We start from the raw sequence: 19,531 nt of genomic DNA on the forward strand, positions 1-19,531 counted from the left end.
GCTCTGTCCGGACAATTTTTTTGGTGCCCGAAATGAACCGGATTCCGGAGCTAAGAGGCTGCTCCGCTGCGGTGTGAAGAGGAAAACCCAGTGCTTTTCAAGCTCCAGCTCTGAACCGGCCCTGAAACACCGTTGGTGTGAATGAGTTAACTCATCATTTTAAACAGATAGCTCTATAGTCTGCCAAATCTCTGTGGAAATGAGGTTAGAGTGGGTGATCTCAAGCACAGCCTACTGTAAACAATATCAAATACGGTATGTTTGCATCATATAAAACATAGTATGGTATGTATCTTTCTCAGTAGCTTGCCAATCCTAATGCTGCAGAAATACTGTTTGCACCTGAAAAGGACTGGGGAAAAGGGTGTGGGTTCAGGAAAGCTAGCACAGCTTGTTGTTTATCTCTGCTTGAGATGGAGACGAGGGTTGATTTCTCTTCAGTGTGCTGCATTTTGATGCCCAATATGTCAGGATTAGACAGGCTGGCATCAATTCAGCTACCGCACACGCCAAATCCAAAATGCTCTCTTAAGCATTAATCGGAGTGAGAGATGGTCCGAGCTGCCTGTTTCCTTCCACCTAATATGGTCCAAGATGGCTGGTGAATGTCAAGGCAGCCACTTGGTTTTTCCAAAGCTGCCAGCCAGCCCCGAGGCCAGCAGAGGGAAGAGATTTTGGAGGCTTAGAGCTCAAGCTGCTGCAGGAAGAATGTGCACATCAGAGGATGCAATGACATTAAGGCATTTCCTGACTGAAGGAGCTGTCAATATGGAGTGGTTGAAGGTGGGGACTTGTGCTTAATTTTTTCTGTATATATTTTTGTGTATGTTCCCCAAACCTGAAGCTTCTGTAGGCGAAGTATAGCACAGGATTTACCAAGGTATGTGCAGAATGGTAGTCGTTGTTTTGGCTTGTGGAAGCTGTAAAAGCCAGACACGCTGTTGCTATTGCCATCAGATATACGCATTGTGTTTGGATTATACACTTTTTAGACTCTTTAAAAGTTCTAGTGGCGATGTATACGCTGTCATTAGAGCAATATGGGGAAATTAAATGTGATTTTTTTCATACCAAGTTGCATAGCAAACATACTAAGGTTTAACCAAGTATTGGCAAATCTCAGACATTTATTTGTCTTTTTGTTATAAAAGTGTTCCTATACCTTATCCTTTCATTGACAAAGCAAATCATTAAACCTGCATCATCATTTGAGTTGCATCCTGTTTTAATGATGTGTTTTATAGTTTGTTGTGAAATCTTTTGTTTGGACTGCTTTTGTCAGTGTGCTTGCCAGAATCTTATTTGAGATGCCAAACTCTAATACACTGCCATCAACAGAGAGACGAGCACAAGCCATTAAAATGAGGTCTATCCTAATCACATTAGCTTCAGCTTCCTCTCCCTGTGGCCATAGGACGCTGTAAACATGCTTGTCGGAGTTTAGCACCTTGTTGGTTTGTTGTAGCTTTCTGTGCCTGGAGGAAAATGTGAGCCTCAATCTTGAATACATAAACGTTAACTGTTATTAGGAGTTGATGTCTTCAACATCACAAGACGTAAGGGGTGGCTTCTTATTTCCTTGGCGTTTGTATAACCTAAATGCTGACCATTGTTCTGTAAAATGCCACTAAACATCAAAAAGATGTCACCAATTTGAATTTATGGTCAAAGATGGTGCAGTCCACTCGATTGTATTGATTCTTACATCCTTTTGGCCTCCAAACCTAGACATTTAAAACACTTAAATATATCAGCCAGAATGCAAAGATGTGGTTTTGCACAGTGCTGGTGAATATCAGAGGTGCAGTCCCTTTAACTCGACTGACAGCCCCTTTTGCCCTTGCTAAGACGATATACCGCATGTCTGTTTGACATAGTGCTGAGAAGTTGGCCTTGTTGCAGTAAATAATGAATTAATACCTTGCTTTGAATGACAGTCCAGTCATAAATCACGCTGGTACTGAAATCCCTGCCGTGATCCTCTTTCTCCCTCGTCTCCCCTCAGTCTCCCCTAGGTCACATTCATATTTGACTTCATTGTTATTCAATTGGCTGATTAGGAAATAGGTGTGCAGTCAGTTGAAAGAGGCTCTAAAACTAAGCCACTTGACATCTCAACTTTTACATTTGTGAATAGATTATATATGGACCTCAGCTTATCCTCTTATTTTTGACTGACAAAGGTGGCATGTCTGCAAGGCTCGAATAGTTTAGCAGACATTACTATTGAATAATTAAAACTAGCCAAACATCAAGCATGTGGAAAAAAGCAGAAGCGATGGCAAGCCAGTGGATTTACTTACTAGACTGAAGAGGCCGCTGAACCTGGGTCTGTTTCCCTCTCAACTGGCTCTGGTTCTGGCACGACAGACGCCAAGTCGCCAACACCTGCAAGCATTCCCCCTGATCCAAAGTGACTCACAGGCACAGACAAGGCACCATTTTTTTTTAACGTATCAAATGTATATAATGTTGATTTAATGCTTTAATTTCAACGTGCAAGTAAATGTGCCAGGTGTGGCTTGTGTTCATTAATGGATAACTTTTTATCTTGGGCTTCCGTACTGAAGTGAAGCTTTCATCAGTTAAAGGTCACATGTCATGCTTTTCCGGTTATTACCCGTCCCCTTGTGTGTTATGAAGGTTTTTCTGCATGTAAACGGTGTGCAGAGTCAAAACCCTCAAAGTACACCCTGTCGCGAGTAAAACTCTAAAACAGAAAATAGCTCCCCAAAACGCCTCGTTGGTGAAACGTCATCATGACATCATCATCCATTTGATTCTTCCGGGTACGTGCTTACGAAAGCACGTACCCGGAACTAAATGGGCCAATCCGTGGAGCCATTATGTTACGTCCGCGGAGCCGTTACGTTAAGCCCCCGCTGATTGGTCCAAATTGACCAATCCACACACACACTCAGTGCATGCAGCCCTGCTGATTTCTGCTCCCTGCTGCAGGCTGATAACAGACAGTTGGGATCGCGCGAAATTCTCTCTGCAGACCCATTCTCACGGCGTTTATCAACCTATAAACCTTTTTCTTACTCAATATCAAGCCACACTTATTGTTAATCACGGAGGGGGGGGGGGGGGGGGAGCTGCAGCGAGCCGTTTAGTGGAGAAAGTGAATACTGCTGAATACACATACTTTACAAAGATGCTGTATGCGAAACCAATGTGAGTTTGGAAAATTGCACAGTATTTTTCTATTTTAGTATACCTCAACAATGGTATTATGATCAGTGGACATGTGACCTTTAACATCTGCTTGCCACCCCCCCAAACATCCAGGACAGAGTTGTGTAACATAGTCGTATGTTTATCCACACTTATACAACGTGAAGCCTCTCCTACACCTACCAATCATGTGTGCTGTAAAGAGTCATTTCCCACTCTTTGGGGTGCCTTGGGCAAAATAAGTCTCTTTCTTATCTTTCCTATCAGTCTTCCCTCACTCTTAGGTTTTCCCCAGGCTTACAGTGACATGGACAGGAAAAAGATGGAGGCAAATAGAGTGGTTGACAGAGCTGCTGGATGTACAAGAATAGTCACTCTAGATCTATTTTATTGGAGACGATGAAAACAAACATGTTGTGGAGTAATTACATTGGCCTGGGTTGACCCAATATGCTGATTATTCACTCTCTTGCCTTATCCATTATGCTTGCATTAAGCCATCTTTCTTAATCCCAAACAAACACCTTTTAGTTTAATGCACTTCAATGACACTGTGCAGGAAAGCTAACACTACACAGGATCAGATAAGGTCACAGTAAAGACTACCACATGACCAGTAATGCCTTTTAGTCATCATTTTCTTTGAATTCTCTTTGTCCATTTGCCTTTGCATCAGCTGTTTTGTGCTTCTGTGCTCTCTGCTGACATATTCTGGGCTCGTCCAATACCTGACCATGCCCTCATCTGTCATCCTTCACTCAAGACAGACCCACCTCACTGATCCAGACTATTGAACCCATCCCTCATGGTCTTTGCCAAGGCCTTTGTCAGTTCAGCTCGCAATGACAACATCTGAAGTGGGGGACAATTAACCAAAGATTGCGTACAGCGGAGAGATGTTGAGCATTTTAATTTCATGTGCTCAGTTTTTTTCAAACAAAGGAGCACGAAAGAAAATGGTGTCGTGTTATATATTTTATGAAAGATGTCTGGATAAGCTTTGTGTGAGTAATATGTCCTTACAGCTGCCAAAGTGTGCAGTTCAGCTATGTGTTCATTTCACTTTGTTTTGAGTTTTGATCTTTTTATCTGCCCTCAAGGTCAGTGGTGGCTGTTGGGTACGCCTCATACATAACACTGTGTTGAGGTTATTGGCAAAGCTCACAGAAACAGCCCCAGTAGTCGTAGAATTGTTTGGTTGGCCCACACTAATGCTGCTGTTTTGTGCTCTGGCCACATTCTAAAATCTAAATGATGCTCCAAATACCAGGTTTTCACAGAAACCAATCAGAAATCTTATGTTCCTCTGAAAAATCACTGGCACTATTCAAATGGCTTCCAACAAACGTATATTTTTAAAAATCCTCGGAAGTATATGTTCAAGGCTGACCATTCAGCCTTTTTCTGTGACGCTTCTCGATGAGTCGTGTTTGAATAGCTTTAACTTGAAAAGGATTCACTCCACTGCGTGCCAGGTGTTACTTTTCTTGGCTTGTTTCAGAGCAAGGTCAGATAGGAAACTCCTCTTCAGTGTATTTCCTGAGCCAAAGTGTTCTGTTCAGATAAATCCACTAAAAACAACACTTGTTGAAGGTTAATAAAATCCAGTTAAGGATGTTTTCTATCGCTTGATGAAGTCAATTACCTGCTCAAAACACAGCATGGTGCATTTATAAAAAACTGATCTGATTTACTTCACATGTAAATAAAACAATATCGGACAAACTAGTGGTTGTTTTGAGCTGTAACCACTTTTCCCACACAGTTCTTTACCACTTCCCCTCATGCCTTACTCTATAGTCTATACACTAGCAGGACAATGCACTCAAAAGGACAATTACCATCCACATACATTTGTCGGTGAAGAGATATAACCTATTGTGGAACGATGTATGTATATGCAATTTTGAATGATACTCTTGTGTTAGACTAAATAATCCCTTGAAAAATATGCATATCAAGTTGACCAGTGATTAGCATCCATTTCACCATCAGATAATCCTTAGAAGTTAGAATGACATGAATACAATTTGGAGTGGGTTAAAGGTTGTCCTTCATGGCTTACATACAATTAATATTACTCTCACTTTAGAGATTAGAACCACACTAAGCAAGACTATGAGATAAGAAGCACAGGTGAAAGAAATGGAGCCGACAGCTAGTGATATATTGACCATTTAATTGCAGCAGTTAACCCAGCATTCACACTCTGCAAAACACCCTGAAATAAAAGCCGTTGGTTATTTTTTGGAGCACGTTTTAGACATTATTTTTCTGTTATTTATTAAGGTGAATAAAAAGCACTACCGTAAAAGCCACGTGTAAATCTGACATTTTTGATAAATTGATTGCAGGGGGTTTTTCTTGCTCTGCTTTTGACTTGGCTTTTGGGTTTTCATTAATATGCAAATTCCATATGCAAACTAAAGTATACAACTGGTTTGGTTATCAGATTAAACACATTTTGTGGCCCATCATGTTGAGAATGGTTAGGTTTAGAAAACTCACCTTTAACTTTCTACTGTGGCTTTCAAGAGACTTCACAAGGCCATATGTTCCATCTCAGTGTTTGAGAAACCCTAACACCAGCATCAGATACTGTTTGATGCTGAACCACACTCTTTTGGTGTTTAGAAAAAGATGGTCTTTCTATTCAAAATCCTGTATGATATTTGAGTAGATACGTTTTTAAATGTTAGACTTTCTCATATTGTGTTCAAACTGTTTTTGTCTAGTCAGCTGTATTGAAATTGTTGCTCGTCTGAACAGAACTAGCTTGTGTCTCTCTGGTTTTAGTCCTACATTTTAGCAGGCGGGTGGAGGTCAGTTATTCTGTATGTCACCTATCATCATATTTTCTACTATCTGTGAATGTGCAGTTTCACTCCTCCACATACAAGCAAGATATCAGTTATTTTATTTTTTAGTATTTATTGCTGAACGTGTAACACCTACCACAGGTTAGCTGACATGTAATCCTTGTATAGCTTTTTGCATGAGGGTGTTAGTGGGTATTGAGTAGGGTGTCCTGATACCAGAAAAGTATTAGTCAATACCAGTAGCAGTAAAAGGTCATTATTCTCGATCGATACCATGGTTAAAAGAAACGACAACAATAAATCCCATTTACATGAATCGGAATACCTTTATTAGCCCCACAGAGGGGAAATGTGTTACAACAGAAAAGAGCCAAAGACAGCTTAATGTTATCTAAGAAGCTTGCATAAAAAAGTATTAAAGATAACAAAATTATAATTAAAAAAAAGTTACACATTTTTACAAAATACACATCCTGTTCTGAGGATTTAGCAGCCGGGTATATATTGCACAATTATTAACGGCATGTATATGTATATTGCACAAATACCTTCACCCAATTATAATGTTTACAGTATAGAGCTTTAACACACCATGATGCATCTCTATGGACCGTATCAGCTGAGGTTAACAAGCTTTAATTGATTTCAACACCGATTTGCTGTTTGCAGTGCACAATTATCAGGGATAAAATGGGGTGCGTCCCTAACCTAACTTTGGCTGGCAGCGACCTAGCACAGAAGAATCCCTTCTTGTGACAGCCTTAGTACCGAGTCTGTCTGTATTAAGGATGGGAATGATTCATCGAATATTCAAAATTATTCAGGTATTGAATATCTGCATTCTGCAAACATTTCCCACCGAAACATTTTTTTTATAGGATATGTACATTTTGGTTAATCGGTTAACCGGTTTTTTGGGGGTTGAATATTTGAATATACATTTGCCTTAAAATTCCCATCCCTAGTCTGTATCCATTACATCACCTCCTAGTTTACTTCCTGGCCTTATTTTCTTGAAGCTTGAAGCTCTTTGGGTAGGTCTATCTCTCTGAGAGATCTCCCACTAGACACTGATGTAAGGCTAATCTTTGGATGGCAGTGAATTAACGGTTTTGTTCAGCAGTAAAACTACTTTGACACCCCCCACTCACACACTACTTTAGTGCAGGCATCTTGAACCAGTGTACTGAGTGTTTGATATAGATGTAACTAGCAATGGCATTTTGTTTTTGCAGCACTTATTTTTGACTTCCTGTTGATTTGACTCTCAAATGGATAATATAGCTTCCAATTACTGTTAATTTAACATATTTGTTGGAATACTTTTTAATTCTATATTGCTTGAGAAGGAACCTACAGTTCAATGTTATGGCCCTTTTATTTCAGCTGATAGAAGTTAATATACCAAGATGTTTTACTTCTCTCTGAATACCAAAAACAATGGAACTTTTTCCTAGTATCTTAACACTTTGTTAGTTGGAATCTGCTTTGAAATGTGTACACCTCATGTGTTGTCTCCCTCAGTGGAGCCTGCAGAGAGGATACAGATACAGAGAGTTTATAGAATAGAATCGGAGGGATGAAACACCTCTTTAGTTGTCACACAGTGAAATGTGTACCCACCCTAGTACCAGGAGTCTAGTACTAGGAGCAGTGTGCAGCTATTGTACAGCGCCCGGGGAGCAATGGGAGTGGGGGTTGTCCGGTGACTTGCTCAAGGGCACCACGGCAGGGCCCAGGAGGTGAACTGGGACCTCTCCAAGTAGCAGTCCACACTCCATATTTAGGTCTGGTCGGGGACTTGAACCGGCAAACCTACGGCTCACAGTCCAAGCCCCTACTGACTGAGCCACTGCCGGAGAGAAGAAGGGAGAGTGCTCTGTAGGCATGGACCACATTAGAGACAAATCCAATACAGCAGAACTGCATTTCCTCTGCTCCCCTTTAGAAATGTCAAACACCCACACAAGCCTCTCAGGCCCTATACACCCCCCTCCCCACTATCAAACATATACCACTCTGTTAGCAATGCTACAGGCTTCTGTGTAAATGATCTTCCTACACACACTTTGTCCTACTGTCAGGGTGTGTGAGAGTGCTCAAAGCAGGCTGAGCAATAACAGGATGCAGCTTCTACCTTTTTTCCAAATCACTATCATTGCTCTCATCCTTACCATTAAGCCTGTCATCACTGCTGTCTTACTCCACCAAGAGCCATTCAGAGGGCTTAACCACCATTTTCTCTTTGTGTATGACAGTCTGAGGATTGTGGTGTTAAGTGCATGTTGAATTCTAGACTACCTGAACTACAAGTCTCTGTAGCAGCTGACTGTGATTCAGAAAAGAAGAGGTAGTGTTTTATCTGCGGCACAAAGGGTTGGTTCCGGTTAGCACGTTTGACACTGTATTCGTATAGCTCCTACAAAAGAGCTACAATGGTGGTGCCAATTAAATATAATGAGCCGTGTGGGTTGTCAGTGCTACTGTTATCATGACATGTGGCTTTTATCAGAGCTAAAGATAATTGCAGATCAGTAAAGATCTTGTTTCACCAAAGCCTGGTTGAGATTCATGAGTCTCGAGACAAATTAAAGCAGACAACCTGAACACACTGCACCTCGACAGTAAAATCCATAAAGACCTTTATTTATCCACAACTTTTGATCGTTCCTCAAGTGGCTGATTTTACAAATACCATTTGATTATGCTAAATAAATAATGATTCAAGCATGGAATTCTTTATAGATTGTTATTTTTTAGAGTTTTGTAGGCAGACATTTATTCTAGCGAGACTGCATTACATTACAAATGTAAATTGCTAGCCATTAGTAGCTCGTGGCCTTTTAGTGTGCTGCTCTTGACTGTTTGGGCTGCATTATCCATGCAGTATGAAATGAAGGGGTAGCTGAGCATTGCTACGCCTAATAAAGAGTAAAAGCATTATGAACTATCCAATCCAATCCAACTTTATTTATAAAGCACTTCAAAACCTCCAGACCAAAGTGTTGTACAGAGAGATATATCAAATATAAAATCACACAGCTCAACTCACAAAACATAAAATAAATACATTTAAAAATAAAAGACACAAAACAAACCAGAATAAACGTAACGATTAAAAAAAACAGCCATATAATAAAAACAATACACCACTGAAAGCATAAAAAAGCAACAATCTACTTCTTTACGAATGCTAAGGAGAAAAGGTGGGTTTTAGGACGAGATTTAAAAACAGACAGTGTGGGAGCCTGTCTGATTAGCAAGGGCAGGTCGTTCCACAGTTTAGGGGCGGCAGCAGAGAAAGCATGGTCCCCTCTGCGCTTAGACTTTGTTTTTGGCACCCTCAGGAGCAACTGATCAGCTGACTTGTGAGTGCGAGTTGGCGTGTAGCTGTGTAACAGCTCAGAGAGGTAGGGCGGGACTTGTAGTTTGTCCTTATTCCATCTTTTTTCAGCTCTACGGAGTTCACGTCGGGCAGCTCGAGTCGTGGCATTTAGCCAAGGCTCGGATTTAGTTTTGGGTTGCCTTGTTTTTAATGGAGCCACAGTGTCCATAGCAGCTTTACATGTGGAGTGAAACCATAAGCTAAGCTCCTCCGTAGTGTTTGACATAGGCTCATGGATAACACCGCTTTCATGATTAAACACGGCCGAAAACTGACCAGCAGCGGAAGTGTTAATGATACGAGATAGCCGGGCAGCAGCGCGCGGTTTGACAGTAGTACAGGCAAGTGTAACATCAAATAAAACAGGCATATGATCTGAGAAAACAGCGTCACATATCTCCAAGTTAAGAACAGGCAAACCATATGATAAAACAATATCAAGTGTGTGTCCGCGTTCTTGCGTGGGGCCAGACACAGACTGAGCAAGACTAAAAGAGTCAACGAGGTTTAAAAAATCCTTTGCCATAGGTTTCTCAGGACAACACACATGAATATTAAAATCCCCAACAATAAGGACACGGTCATAATTTCAGCCAGAAGGTCAGAGAAATCATTTAGGAGGTCCTTATTGTTGTTTGGGAGGTCTATAGACCACTGCACACGGCACTGTCTCTCTTTATAGACTCTACTTTTGTCTCTCTTTATAGACTCTGAGGGGGCTTTGTGTCTACTCTTTTATCGACTCTGACTTTGTGCCCTTATAGACCTCTGTACTTTGTGTCTCTTTTATAGACTCCGACTTTGTGACCTCTGTTAGACTCTGACTTTGTGACTTTTATAGACTCTGAACTTTGTGTCTCTCTTTACTGAGAGCTCTGACTTTGTGTGCTCTTTATAGACTCTGACTTGTTTTCTCTCTTATAGACTCTGACTTTGTGTCTCTCGTTTAAGGACTCTGACCTTGTGACTCTTTATAGACTCTTGACTTTGTGACTCTTTATGACTCTGACTTCTGTGTCTCCTTTATAGATCTGACTTTGTGACTCTTTATCGCTCTGACCCCTTTGTGTTCTCTGTATGAGACTCTGACTTTGTTCTCTCTTATAGACTCTGACGCTGTGTGTCTTTTATAGGCTTTGTGGACTCCTTTATAGACTCTGAGCTTTGTGTCTCTCTTTATATGACTCTGACTTTGTGTCTCTCTTTATAGCTCTGGCTTGTGTCTCTCTTTATAGACTCTGACTTTGTGTCGCTTTACTAGCTCTGACTTGTGTCTCTTTATAGATCTGACTTTGTCGTCTCTCTTTATAGTACTCTACTTTGTGTCTCTTCTTTATAGACTCTGACTTGTTCTGCTCTTTATAGCCTCTGACTTTTGTCGTCTCTCTTTATCAGACTTGTGTCTCTTTTATAGGACTTTTTGTCTCTGTAGACTTTTTGGTCTCTTTATGACTTTGTGTCTCTTTATCGACTTTGTCGTCTCTTTATAGACTTGTGACTCTTTATAGACTTTGTGTACGAAAATAATTGTAACCTGGTTTACCTACCAAGTTTCTAAACATTACTTATAAAAAGTTGCTGTCTGAACTAGGTTCCAAGAAGTTGGTACGTTATTTTCGTTAGACTCCCAATTCCCCTGGAGTATCGGGCCTATCCTTTCGTTGTCCAGTTATATTCTTGTACGTCTTATGTGTTTATCTAATAGTTACGGAAGACCCGCTATATAAGTGTCGGCAACTCGAAATGATACTCACACTACCAAGACCTCCCACACTAACCAAAGACTACCAAGACCTCCCACACTCCGAAGACCTCCCACCACTACCAAGGAGCGCTTCCCACGGATGACCAAGACCTCCACACTGACCAAGCCTCCCACCTAGCCTCAAGACCTCTCCCACAACTACCAAAGAACCTACGCCACACTACCAAGACCTCCCATACACTACCAAGACCATCCCACAACTACCAGAAAGAACCCCACACTACCAGACCTCTCCCACACACTACCAAGACCTCCCCACTACCAGGACCTCCCACACTACCAAGAACTCCCATCTACTACCAGGACCTCCCCTACAGGTTACCAAGACCACTATTCCTAGGACGTGCCCACTCTACCTATGTATTCCTCTCAGCACTTGACCAGGACCTCCCACACTACCAAGACCTCCCCACTACCAGGGATCCTCCCACACTTACCAAAGACACTACCAAGACCCCCACACTACCAGGACCTCCCAACACTACCAGTACCTCCCTACAACTACCAAACGTCCCAACACTAACCAGGACCTCCCACATACCAGGACCTCCACCACTGCCAGACAACCTCCCTAACACTACCAGGCCTACCCAAATACAAAGACCTCACCACACTAACCAAGCCCTCCCACACTAACCAAAGACCTCCCACACTACCGACCTTCCCACACTACCAAGACACTACAGACTAAAAGCCACAACTACCAGGGACCTCCCACACTACAGGACCTCCCACAACTACCAAGACACTACCAAAGACCTCCACAACTAACCGACTACCACACTACCAAAACCATCCAAACACAAACTAACACAGACCTACCCACACTACCAAGACACTCCACAACACTACCGACCTCCACCAACTACAAGACACTAACCAAGACCTCCCAACTACCAGGGACCTCCCACACATACCAGGACCTCCCACACTACCAAGACACTACCAAGCTCCCACCCTACCAGGACCTCACCACACTAACCAGACCTCCCACATACCAGACCTCCACACCACTACCAAGGACACTACGACCTCCCACACTACCAAGGAACACTCCACACAACTACCAGGACCTCCCAACCGACCTAACCAAGACACTCCACAACTACACAGACCTACCAACAAACAAAACAAGACTCCCACACGGTACACAAGACACTAACACAAAACCTCAAGGCGGCGCCCCCAGGAACCTCTCCACACTAACACAGGCACCTACCCCACCGTACCAAAAGACCTACCACACTACCAAGAAAAAGACTCTCCCAACACTACCAGACCTCCCACACTACCAGGACCTCCCACACTACCCAGACCTCCCAACAACTACAGCGGACCTCCACACTACCAAGACACTACCAAGACCTCCGCACGCTACAGGACCTCCCACACTACCAGGACCTCCCACACTACCAGGACTCCCCACTACAAGACCTCTCCCACACTACCAAGGCTCCCACACTACCAGGACCTCCCACACTACCAGGGACCTCAACACTACCAAGACCTACCTACACAAAACCAAGGTCACTCCCACACTACCAGGACCTCACACACACTAACCAAGCTACCTACCAGACTAACAGACACTCCCACATTACCAAGACACTACCAAAGACGTCCCACACTACCAGACCCTCCACAACACTACCAGGAAACCTCCCACACTAACCAAGACCTCCCACTACCAGGAACACTCCACAAATACCAAGGCCACTACCAAAGACCTCCCACAACTACCAGGACCTTCAAGCCACGACACTAACCAAGAACCTCCCACACTACCAAGACCCTCCACACTACCAGACCTACCACACAACAACCAGGACCTATCCACACTACCAAGACCTCCCACCAACTGCCAGAGCACTACCCCACTACCAAGGACCTTCCCCACAGTACCAAGGAACACTCCAGGACCTCCACGCACACTACCAAGACGCGCTCACAACACTACCAAAACCTCACCAGTACCAAGACCTCCCACACTACCGAGGACCTCACCAACTACCAAGACCTCCCACACTACCAGACCTCCCACTACCAGGGACCCTCCCACACTACCAGGACCTCCCACACTTACCAAGGACCTCACTACCCTACCAGGACCTCCCACACTACCAGTGACCTCACCACGTACCAAGACACTACCAAGACGTCCCACACTACCAGGACCTCCCACACTCCCAGGACCTCCACACACTACGAAAGACCACTAACCAAGACCTCCCACCCACTACCAGGACCTCCACCTACCAGGGACCTCCACACTACCAGCCTCCCACACCTACCAGGACTCACCGACCACTACCAAAGACACTCCCCTACCAGGACCTCCCACACTACCAAAGACACAACCAAGACCTCCAAACACCACTACCAGTAGACCTCCCACACTACCAGGACCTCCCACACTGACCAAAGACAATACCAAAAGACTCCACACTTTACCAGGACCTACCACACTACCCAGAACTCCACACTACACAAGACCTCCACACACTACAATGGACCTCCCAACACTACCCAAGACCTCGGCCACACTACCAGGACCTCCCACACTACCAAAGACAACTACACAAGGACCTCCCACACTAAACCAGGACTCCACACCTTACCACGACCTCCACACTTACCAAGACACCTAACCAAAGACCTCCACACTACCAGACCTCCCCACCCACAACCAAGACCTCCAAATACCAAGACCTCCCACACTACCTAGACACTACCAAGACCTCCCACACTACCGGGACCTCCCCACACTTACCAAGAACCTCCCACCTACCAGGACCTCCAACACCTACCAGGGACCTCCCACACTACCAAGACCTCCCACACTACCAGACCTCCCACACTACCAAACCTCCCACACTACCAGGACCTCCTACACTATGCAGTCACGTCCCATGACTCCCACACCTCGTCAGCACGCTCTACATGTGCCAAGGTTTGTTGCCGATGATCTCGCAGTATGTACTAGACCTGCCGCACTACCAGACCCTCCTCGCACTACCGGGTCCCACACACGCGTAGCAAGACGCTCGCCACACTACCACAGACCTACCACAGTACCAACCGCTCTCAGTTGCGAGATAATTCCAGAAGGCCTAGAAGCTACCAGCTTAATCTTGGACACTTAACCTAGCACCTCGTACACTGCGGGGGTGAGCAAGATCCTCACTGGTGGAATGCTCCCACCCGCTACCAGGCGTCCCGACCAGTTACCGACGCTGCCAAGACCTTCCGCTACGCAGGACCTGCGCCTTAGCAGGTCACTCCAAGCTGACCACTACCAGACTTCCAACTACCAAGTCGAACAGGATAGAAGTTCCTGACCCTATCCGGGACCTCGCACGAGCGGACCACGAGTAGTACGATGCACTTGGCACAGATACCGACCGAGACCATGTGCCGTACCTGCTTCGAAAGTCGGTCACCACTGCCAGGACCTCCCACACTACCATAGACCTCACGGCTGCCAAGACCTTCCACACTACCTGGACCGACAGTACAAGACCTCCCACACGACCTGGAAGCCTGCCGCGCCTAAGGTCACTCCAAGACCTCTCACTACCAGGAGTATCTGCGTCATACCTACACTGTTTGTCTGAGACACGTCGTAGTCCGCACGAGGTGAATGTTTCCTGTACTGAAGGAGGAGCAGTGACTCTCAGAGCAGACCACAGGTCGCGGACGTGGCTGACCTGGAGGGTCTGCGACGACTTGTATCTGAGAGGGTGCCTGAGCTCGGCTCGCCTCCTCATCGTTGTCAAAGTCCTCACCTAAATTTACAGTCGTTGATAGCGGACAGTAAGAGAGGAACGTGAAACTTGACTCGCACAGCTCGGGCCNATGGAGCCACAGTGTCCATAGCAGCTTTACATGTGGAGTGAAACCATAAGCTAAGCTCCTCCGTAGTGTTTGACATAGGCTCATGGATAACACCGCTTTCATGATTAAACACGGCCGAAAACTGACCAGCAGCGGAAGTGTTAATGATACGAGATAGCCGGGCAGCAGCGCGCGGTTTGACAGTAGTACAGGCAAGTGTAACATCAATTAACAGCGTCACATATCTCCAACATTGTTTATGGTTTAAATCCATTTTCAGTCATTCAGCATTTAATTATTTCCAGTAGGTTTTTCAAACGTAGCCCTAACTTTATACTACTACTTTATTTTCTAGCTTATCACCTGTAACATTGGGTTATTTTCTTCGTGTGGTGTCCATGTTGGATTTCATACTGACACCTATCCTACTATATTTTATTGCATTTAAGTCTTTAACGCCAACAGTCAACATGAACTTGGCATATTCATAACACACCGGCATCATCAATGTCACATGCAGAGTACTATACTGAAGTAAGTGGCTAGAGTGAAACACTGTACAGTCATTTGTTTTATTCCTAAGATTCTCTTGTTTTTCTCCCTCTTTGCTCTTCCCAAGATGTGGCTAATGGCAGTACGGGCTACAGGCCTCCTCCCAGGACGAAGGAGGTGGTAATCAACGGCCAGACAGTCAAGCTGAAGTATTGCTTCACCTGCAAAATCTTCAGACCACCACGTGCCTCCCACTGCAGCCTCTGTGACAACTGTGTGGGTGAGTGAAAGTGATATTCACTGGCTGCAGCTTGCATGCTTGGCTGAGATGCTTGGCACCCTTTCCGTCACTGCATTTGTACTGCATTTGTTTAGAGAACTTACTAGAACAAGTGCAGACCATTTTACCATTATTACAATATACTAAACGAGGCTTTACTACAGGGTTCTGCTTCTTCAGAGGAACGTACTTTGTACTGTATCTACTTAGAAAAACAAGTTTTGAGTAGCCTACTTCTTCTTCCACGGCCAATAGCAGCACTGTTAGTTAGAGACAGGGGGAAAAGTAAAGATGTGTTTTCCCAAATCATTGACTCCAGCCCTGGCATACACCAGCCAAGAAGCAGACAATCACCAAGCCATAGTTATATCCAGTTAATGCACATAAACATACATTTAAAATCCACACAATTCAGACAAGTCGGAAATATCGTGGTTAACCCGATTTAACAAAAACTGAGATGAGAACACAAGGCAAGACAAATGTTTAGTTTATGATGCAAATCCACCGGGAATATACAGCACACATGCTTGGAGGCATCCACATCCACACTGAGGAGAGGGAGGGAATAGTTACAAAGACAACAACAGAAAGAAAACGGCAACATAATAGCTGAGTTTTGCTGCTCTTCACAACCACATGCCCCATCTCTGGAGACAACGTGAAGAGCATAGCTCGGCAATGTATGAAAAGATACAGACACACAGGTCTGTATCTTTCTCATCAGGGGTTTTGTTCTCCTTCTCTGAATGTCTGTTCTCCTGTCAGAAGTGGGGCTGACAGAAAGCCAGGGAGAATAAGATGATGAGGAAGTAGGAAACACAGGAAACAAGATGCAGAGGTGGTAATCAGAGGCAGCAGAGGCACGCTGGCAGGAAGGAAGACAGATTGGCAGCTGAACAAAAAGATGGGAGGGCAGTCATTTTACAAACAAAAGAGTTGTTGTGCACATTTGAGGTGGGTTGTTAGATTCCAAGAGGAAACTGGTAGAGCTCACTTTTTAATTTAAATCGTACTCAAACTCAAGACATCCTGCATTAAAACATTAAAACAGAGTAAAATAAACGAGTGACACGTATAAGCCGGTATAATTAAAGCAACTATCTTTTTAGACTTTTTCAGAACAATCATGGATACTGAACGGTGGGATAAAATGAATCCAAAATCCTTGGAGATGAGGTTATGGAAGTTGAGAACCACAGATGGGAGGGAAATGAAGAAGGAGAAATAGACACACATAGTTGGACTATTGTCTCTTTTAGTAAGACTTTTATCCCCTCAGCTCCAAGTTTTCTGGCCCTTTCCAAAGACTGTAAAGCAAGGGAAATCCTATTCATGTTTTTATTTTAACTTTGTGATAATCAGTAGCAACAAAAGAACTTGACACTTGCTCTTTACCTGGACATGTGGCTCACATTGGCAGTGAAAAAGTGGTACGAGTGCGTCCCCTGTCCCTTTTACTTGTGTGTCTCTCTGTGTCTACCCCAGGGGCCACATGCCAGGGGCCTATCAAGCTCTTACATAAGTTAGCAGGCAGGATGGATAGGGCCTCCCTTGTGGAAATGCAGCATAAGAATATGGTGGAGGCTCTTCCTCTTTTAAAAGGGTTATCCCCGTGGGAGTGCTAGAAGAAGCTTATAAGAGTGTAGAATTATGACACACACATCTTCGCTTTGCCCTCCTCTTAGTTTCTCCTCAAAGTATATACTGTATTAATGTCTTACATGGTCTCACTGTTAGGGTTTTGAATTCCAGTTGTTGATAAATATTAGTGGTTGTGTGGGCAGAGGGTTGAGATTTTAGTGATTGATTTTTAGAGGGATTTAAGGTCTGTCTGCTGCTGCTTTTGCCCCTGATTTGCCTAATTAAAGACATTAGATATAGATTTAATGGCACTCTTGAGGAAATATAGTGCTATTTAAGCAAACAATAAAATACAACAAAAGAAAATTGGCCCATAATTAAGAATATATTAGATAATTATGAAACCTTTAGAGTTGTTGTGCAAGCTTTTGGTTTTGCTTTGAAGCCATCACCGATGGGATGATGCTAATAAGCCTTCAGCTGCCACACCTGTTATCCATTGGTTGTCTTTCTTAGCATGGTTAAAAATGAAACTTACAACAAACCTGCTTCTGTCATTTTTTAGAGTTGTTTTAATCTTATATTTCTTGAAAATCATGGACTTATTCTTTAGAAATCCTATCATTGACACATGGAGATAAGCAGGGTAGTGGGCTAGTGCGCTCATCATCAGATCAGGGGAACACCAGATCCATCCCGCCCTGACCCCCCTCAATTGCTCCTGTGGGTATTGTCCACAGTATTGATGTATTACATATCTGATATATGAAATATGTAATATAAAGGGCTTTGAGCACTAAATGCATTAATTATTATAAACACATACAGAAGAACATCTCCTAGGAGGGTTGGTCACTTAATATGTATCACCATAGCTGCAGGCTGTGATAATCCCATTTGACCAGAGTTAGTTTTGTCCCCTTTCATCCTGTTGGGCTGAAGGCTGCGTCTCACAGTCACACCTCTACCAGGCTTTGATTAATGAAGACAAAAGCAGGTAATTTCACTTCACTAAACAAATAATGAGTCTTAATTAATTAGTTAAGTAGCTACCGCCTTGCACAGCTAGTCGTCACTGTCAGAGATAGGATTGTGGACTGATTGAATAACAGCGCTCACAATAAGCCCTCTACGCTTTTACAATCAGTGAAAGATAAGTGTGCTGGAGCTCTGTTTCTTTGATTGAAATACCATTTATTATCACCTGAAAGCATTTCAGATTACATTTACTTAATGCACTTCAGGCTGTGTTCAAATACGTTTTTCAGGTACTTTGCAGCAAGTATTTCTAAATTCCAAACATTCATTTATTTACCTAAACAACTCGGATACATTCAGATGAAGAGGCTCCTCTGTTCAAAACAATACCAGCCTGTTCAGCTGCACAGTCTGTACCAAGGGGGCTGACAGCGCATCAGTGTCAACGTATCCCTCCCTGTCTGCCTGATCTTTATTGAAGGCAGTCTGAACAACACTTTTATTTGACCTTTTTTACTTCATTTTTGCTATTTTTAAATGTAGGTCTTACCGAAGACAAGTGCTCCTTTACCTACGTAACCTTGCAGAGTTTTCAGCCATACACAGTCATGTTTGGCCTGTAACTTTTATTAGTTTGTGCAAACTGGCTATTTATATCAACTATGTGAAGAATGTGTATATTTTTGTGCCAAGACCCAGAGGGACCCTGATTTCTCAGAGGTCCGTACTCATCGTTTGTGTTTACATGCACTGAAGTAAACCTGTTTCTATGTTGTTGTTTTTTAAATGTCTCCCTAATGAGAAACCTGGTTTTATTAATTAGGTATTTAGGTTTTATGGATAACCCAGATTTGTAAGCCATATGTAAAACCGGTTTCTGGCAGGGCTCTGACTCCAGTGCATGTACATAACAAAGTCTTCAGACTGGACAAATGTCACTGTTGACAGTTCTTTGTAAAAAGGGAAAGACTTGTATGTGTGTGTTCTTGAATCCAAAATAAACGTTTCTTACCCTCCGTCTGTGTGTCTCTCTCCGTCCATGCAGAGCGTTTTGACCACCACTGTCCCTGGGTGGGGAACTGCGTGGGAAGGAGGAACTACCGTTTCTTCTACATGTTCATCCTCTCGCTCTCCTTCCTCACCATCTTCATCTTCTCCTTCGTCATCACACACATCATTTTGCGTAAGTTATCTGAGGGTAAGGCGTACAGGATATG

General features: G+C 43.6%; 1 protein-coding gene across 4 annotated transcripts in view; it reads left to right on the forward strand.

Annotated features, from left to right (window-relative positions):
* Nucleotides 1-19,531, forward strand: part of zdhhc14 (zDHHC palmitoyltransferase 14) — a 48,363-nt gene that overhangs the window by 17,767 nt on the left and 11,065 nt on the right. For all 4 annotated transcript variants that reach the window (XM_010789009.1, XM_010789006.1, XM_010789007.1 and 1 more), the window contains exons 4-5: nucleotides 15,600-15,752; nucleotides 19,360-19,497. In XM_010789009.1, the coding sequence (XP_010787311.1) occupies nucleotides 15,600-15,752; nucleotides 19,360-19,497 (291 nt within the window). The remainder of the gene's footprint in view (nucleotides 1-15,599; nucleotides 15,753-19,359; nucleotides 19,498-19,531) is intronic.

The sequence above is a fragment of the Notothenia coriiceps genome, unplaced genomic scaffold (assembly GCF_000735185.1).
Source record: "Notothenia coriiceps isolate Sejong01 unplaced genomic scaffold, NC01 NC01_scaffold00032413, whole genome shotgun sequence".
Taxonomy (NCBI): domain Eukaryota; kingdom Metazoa; phylum Chordata; class Actinopteri; order Perciformes; family Nototheniidae; genus Notothenia; species Notothenia coriiceps.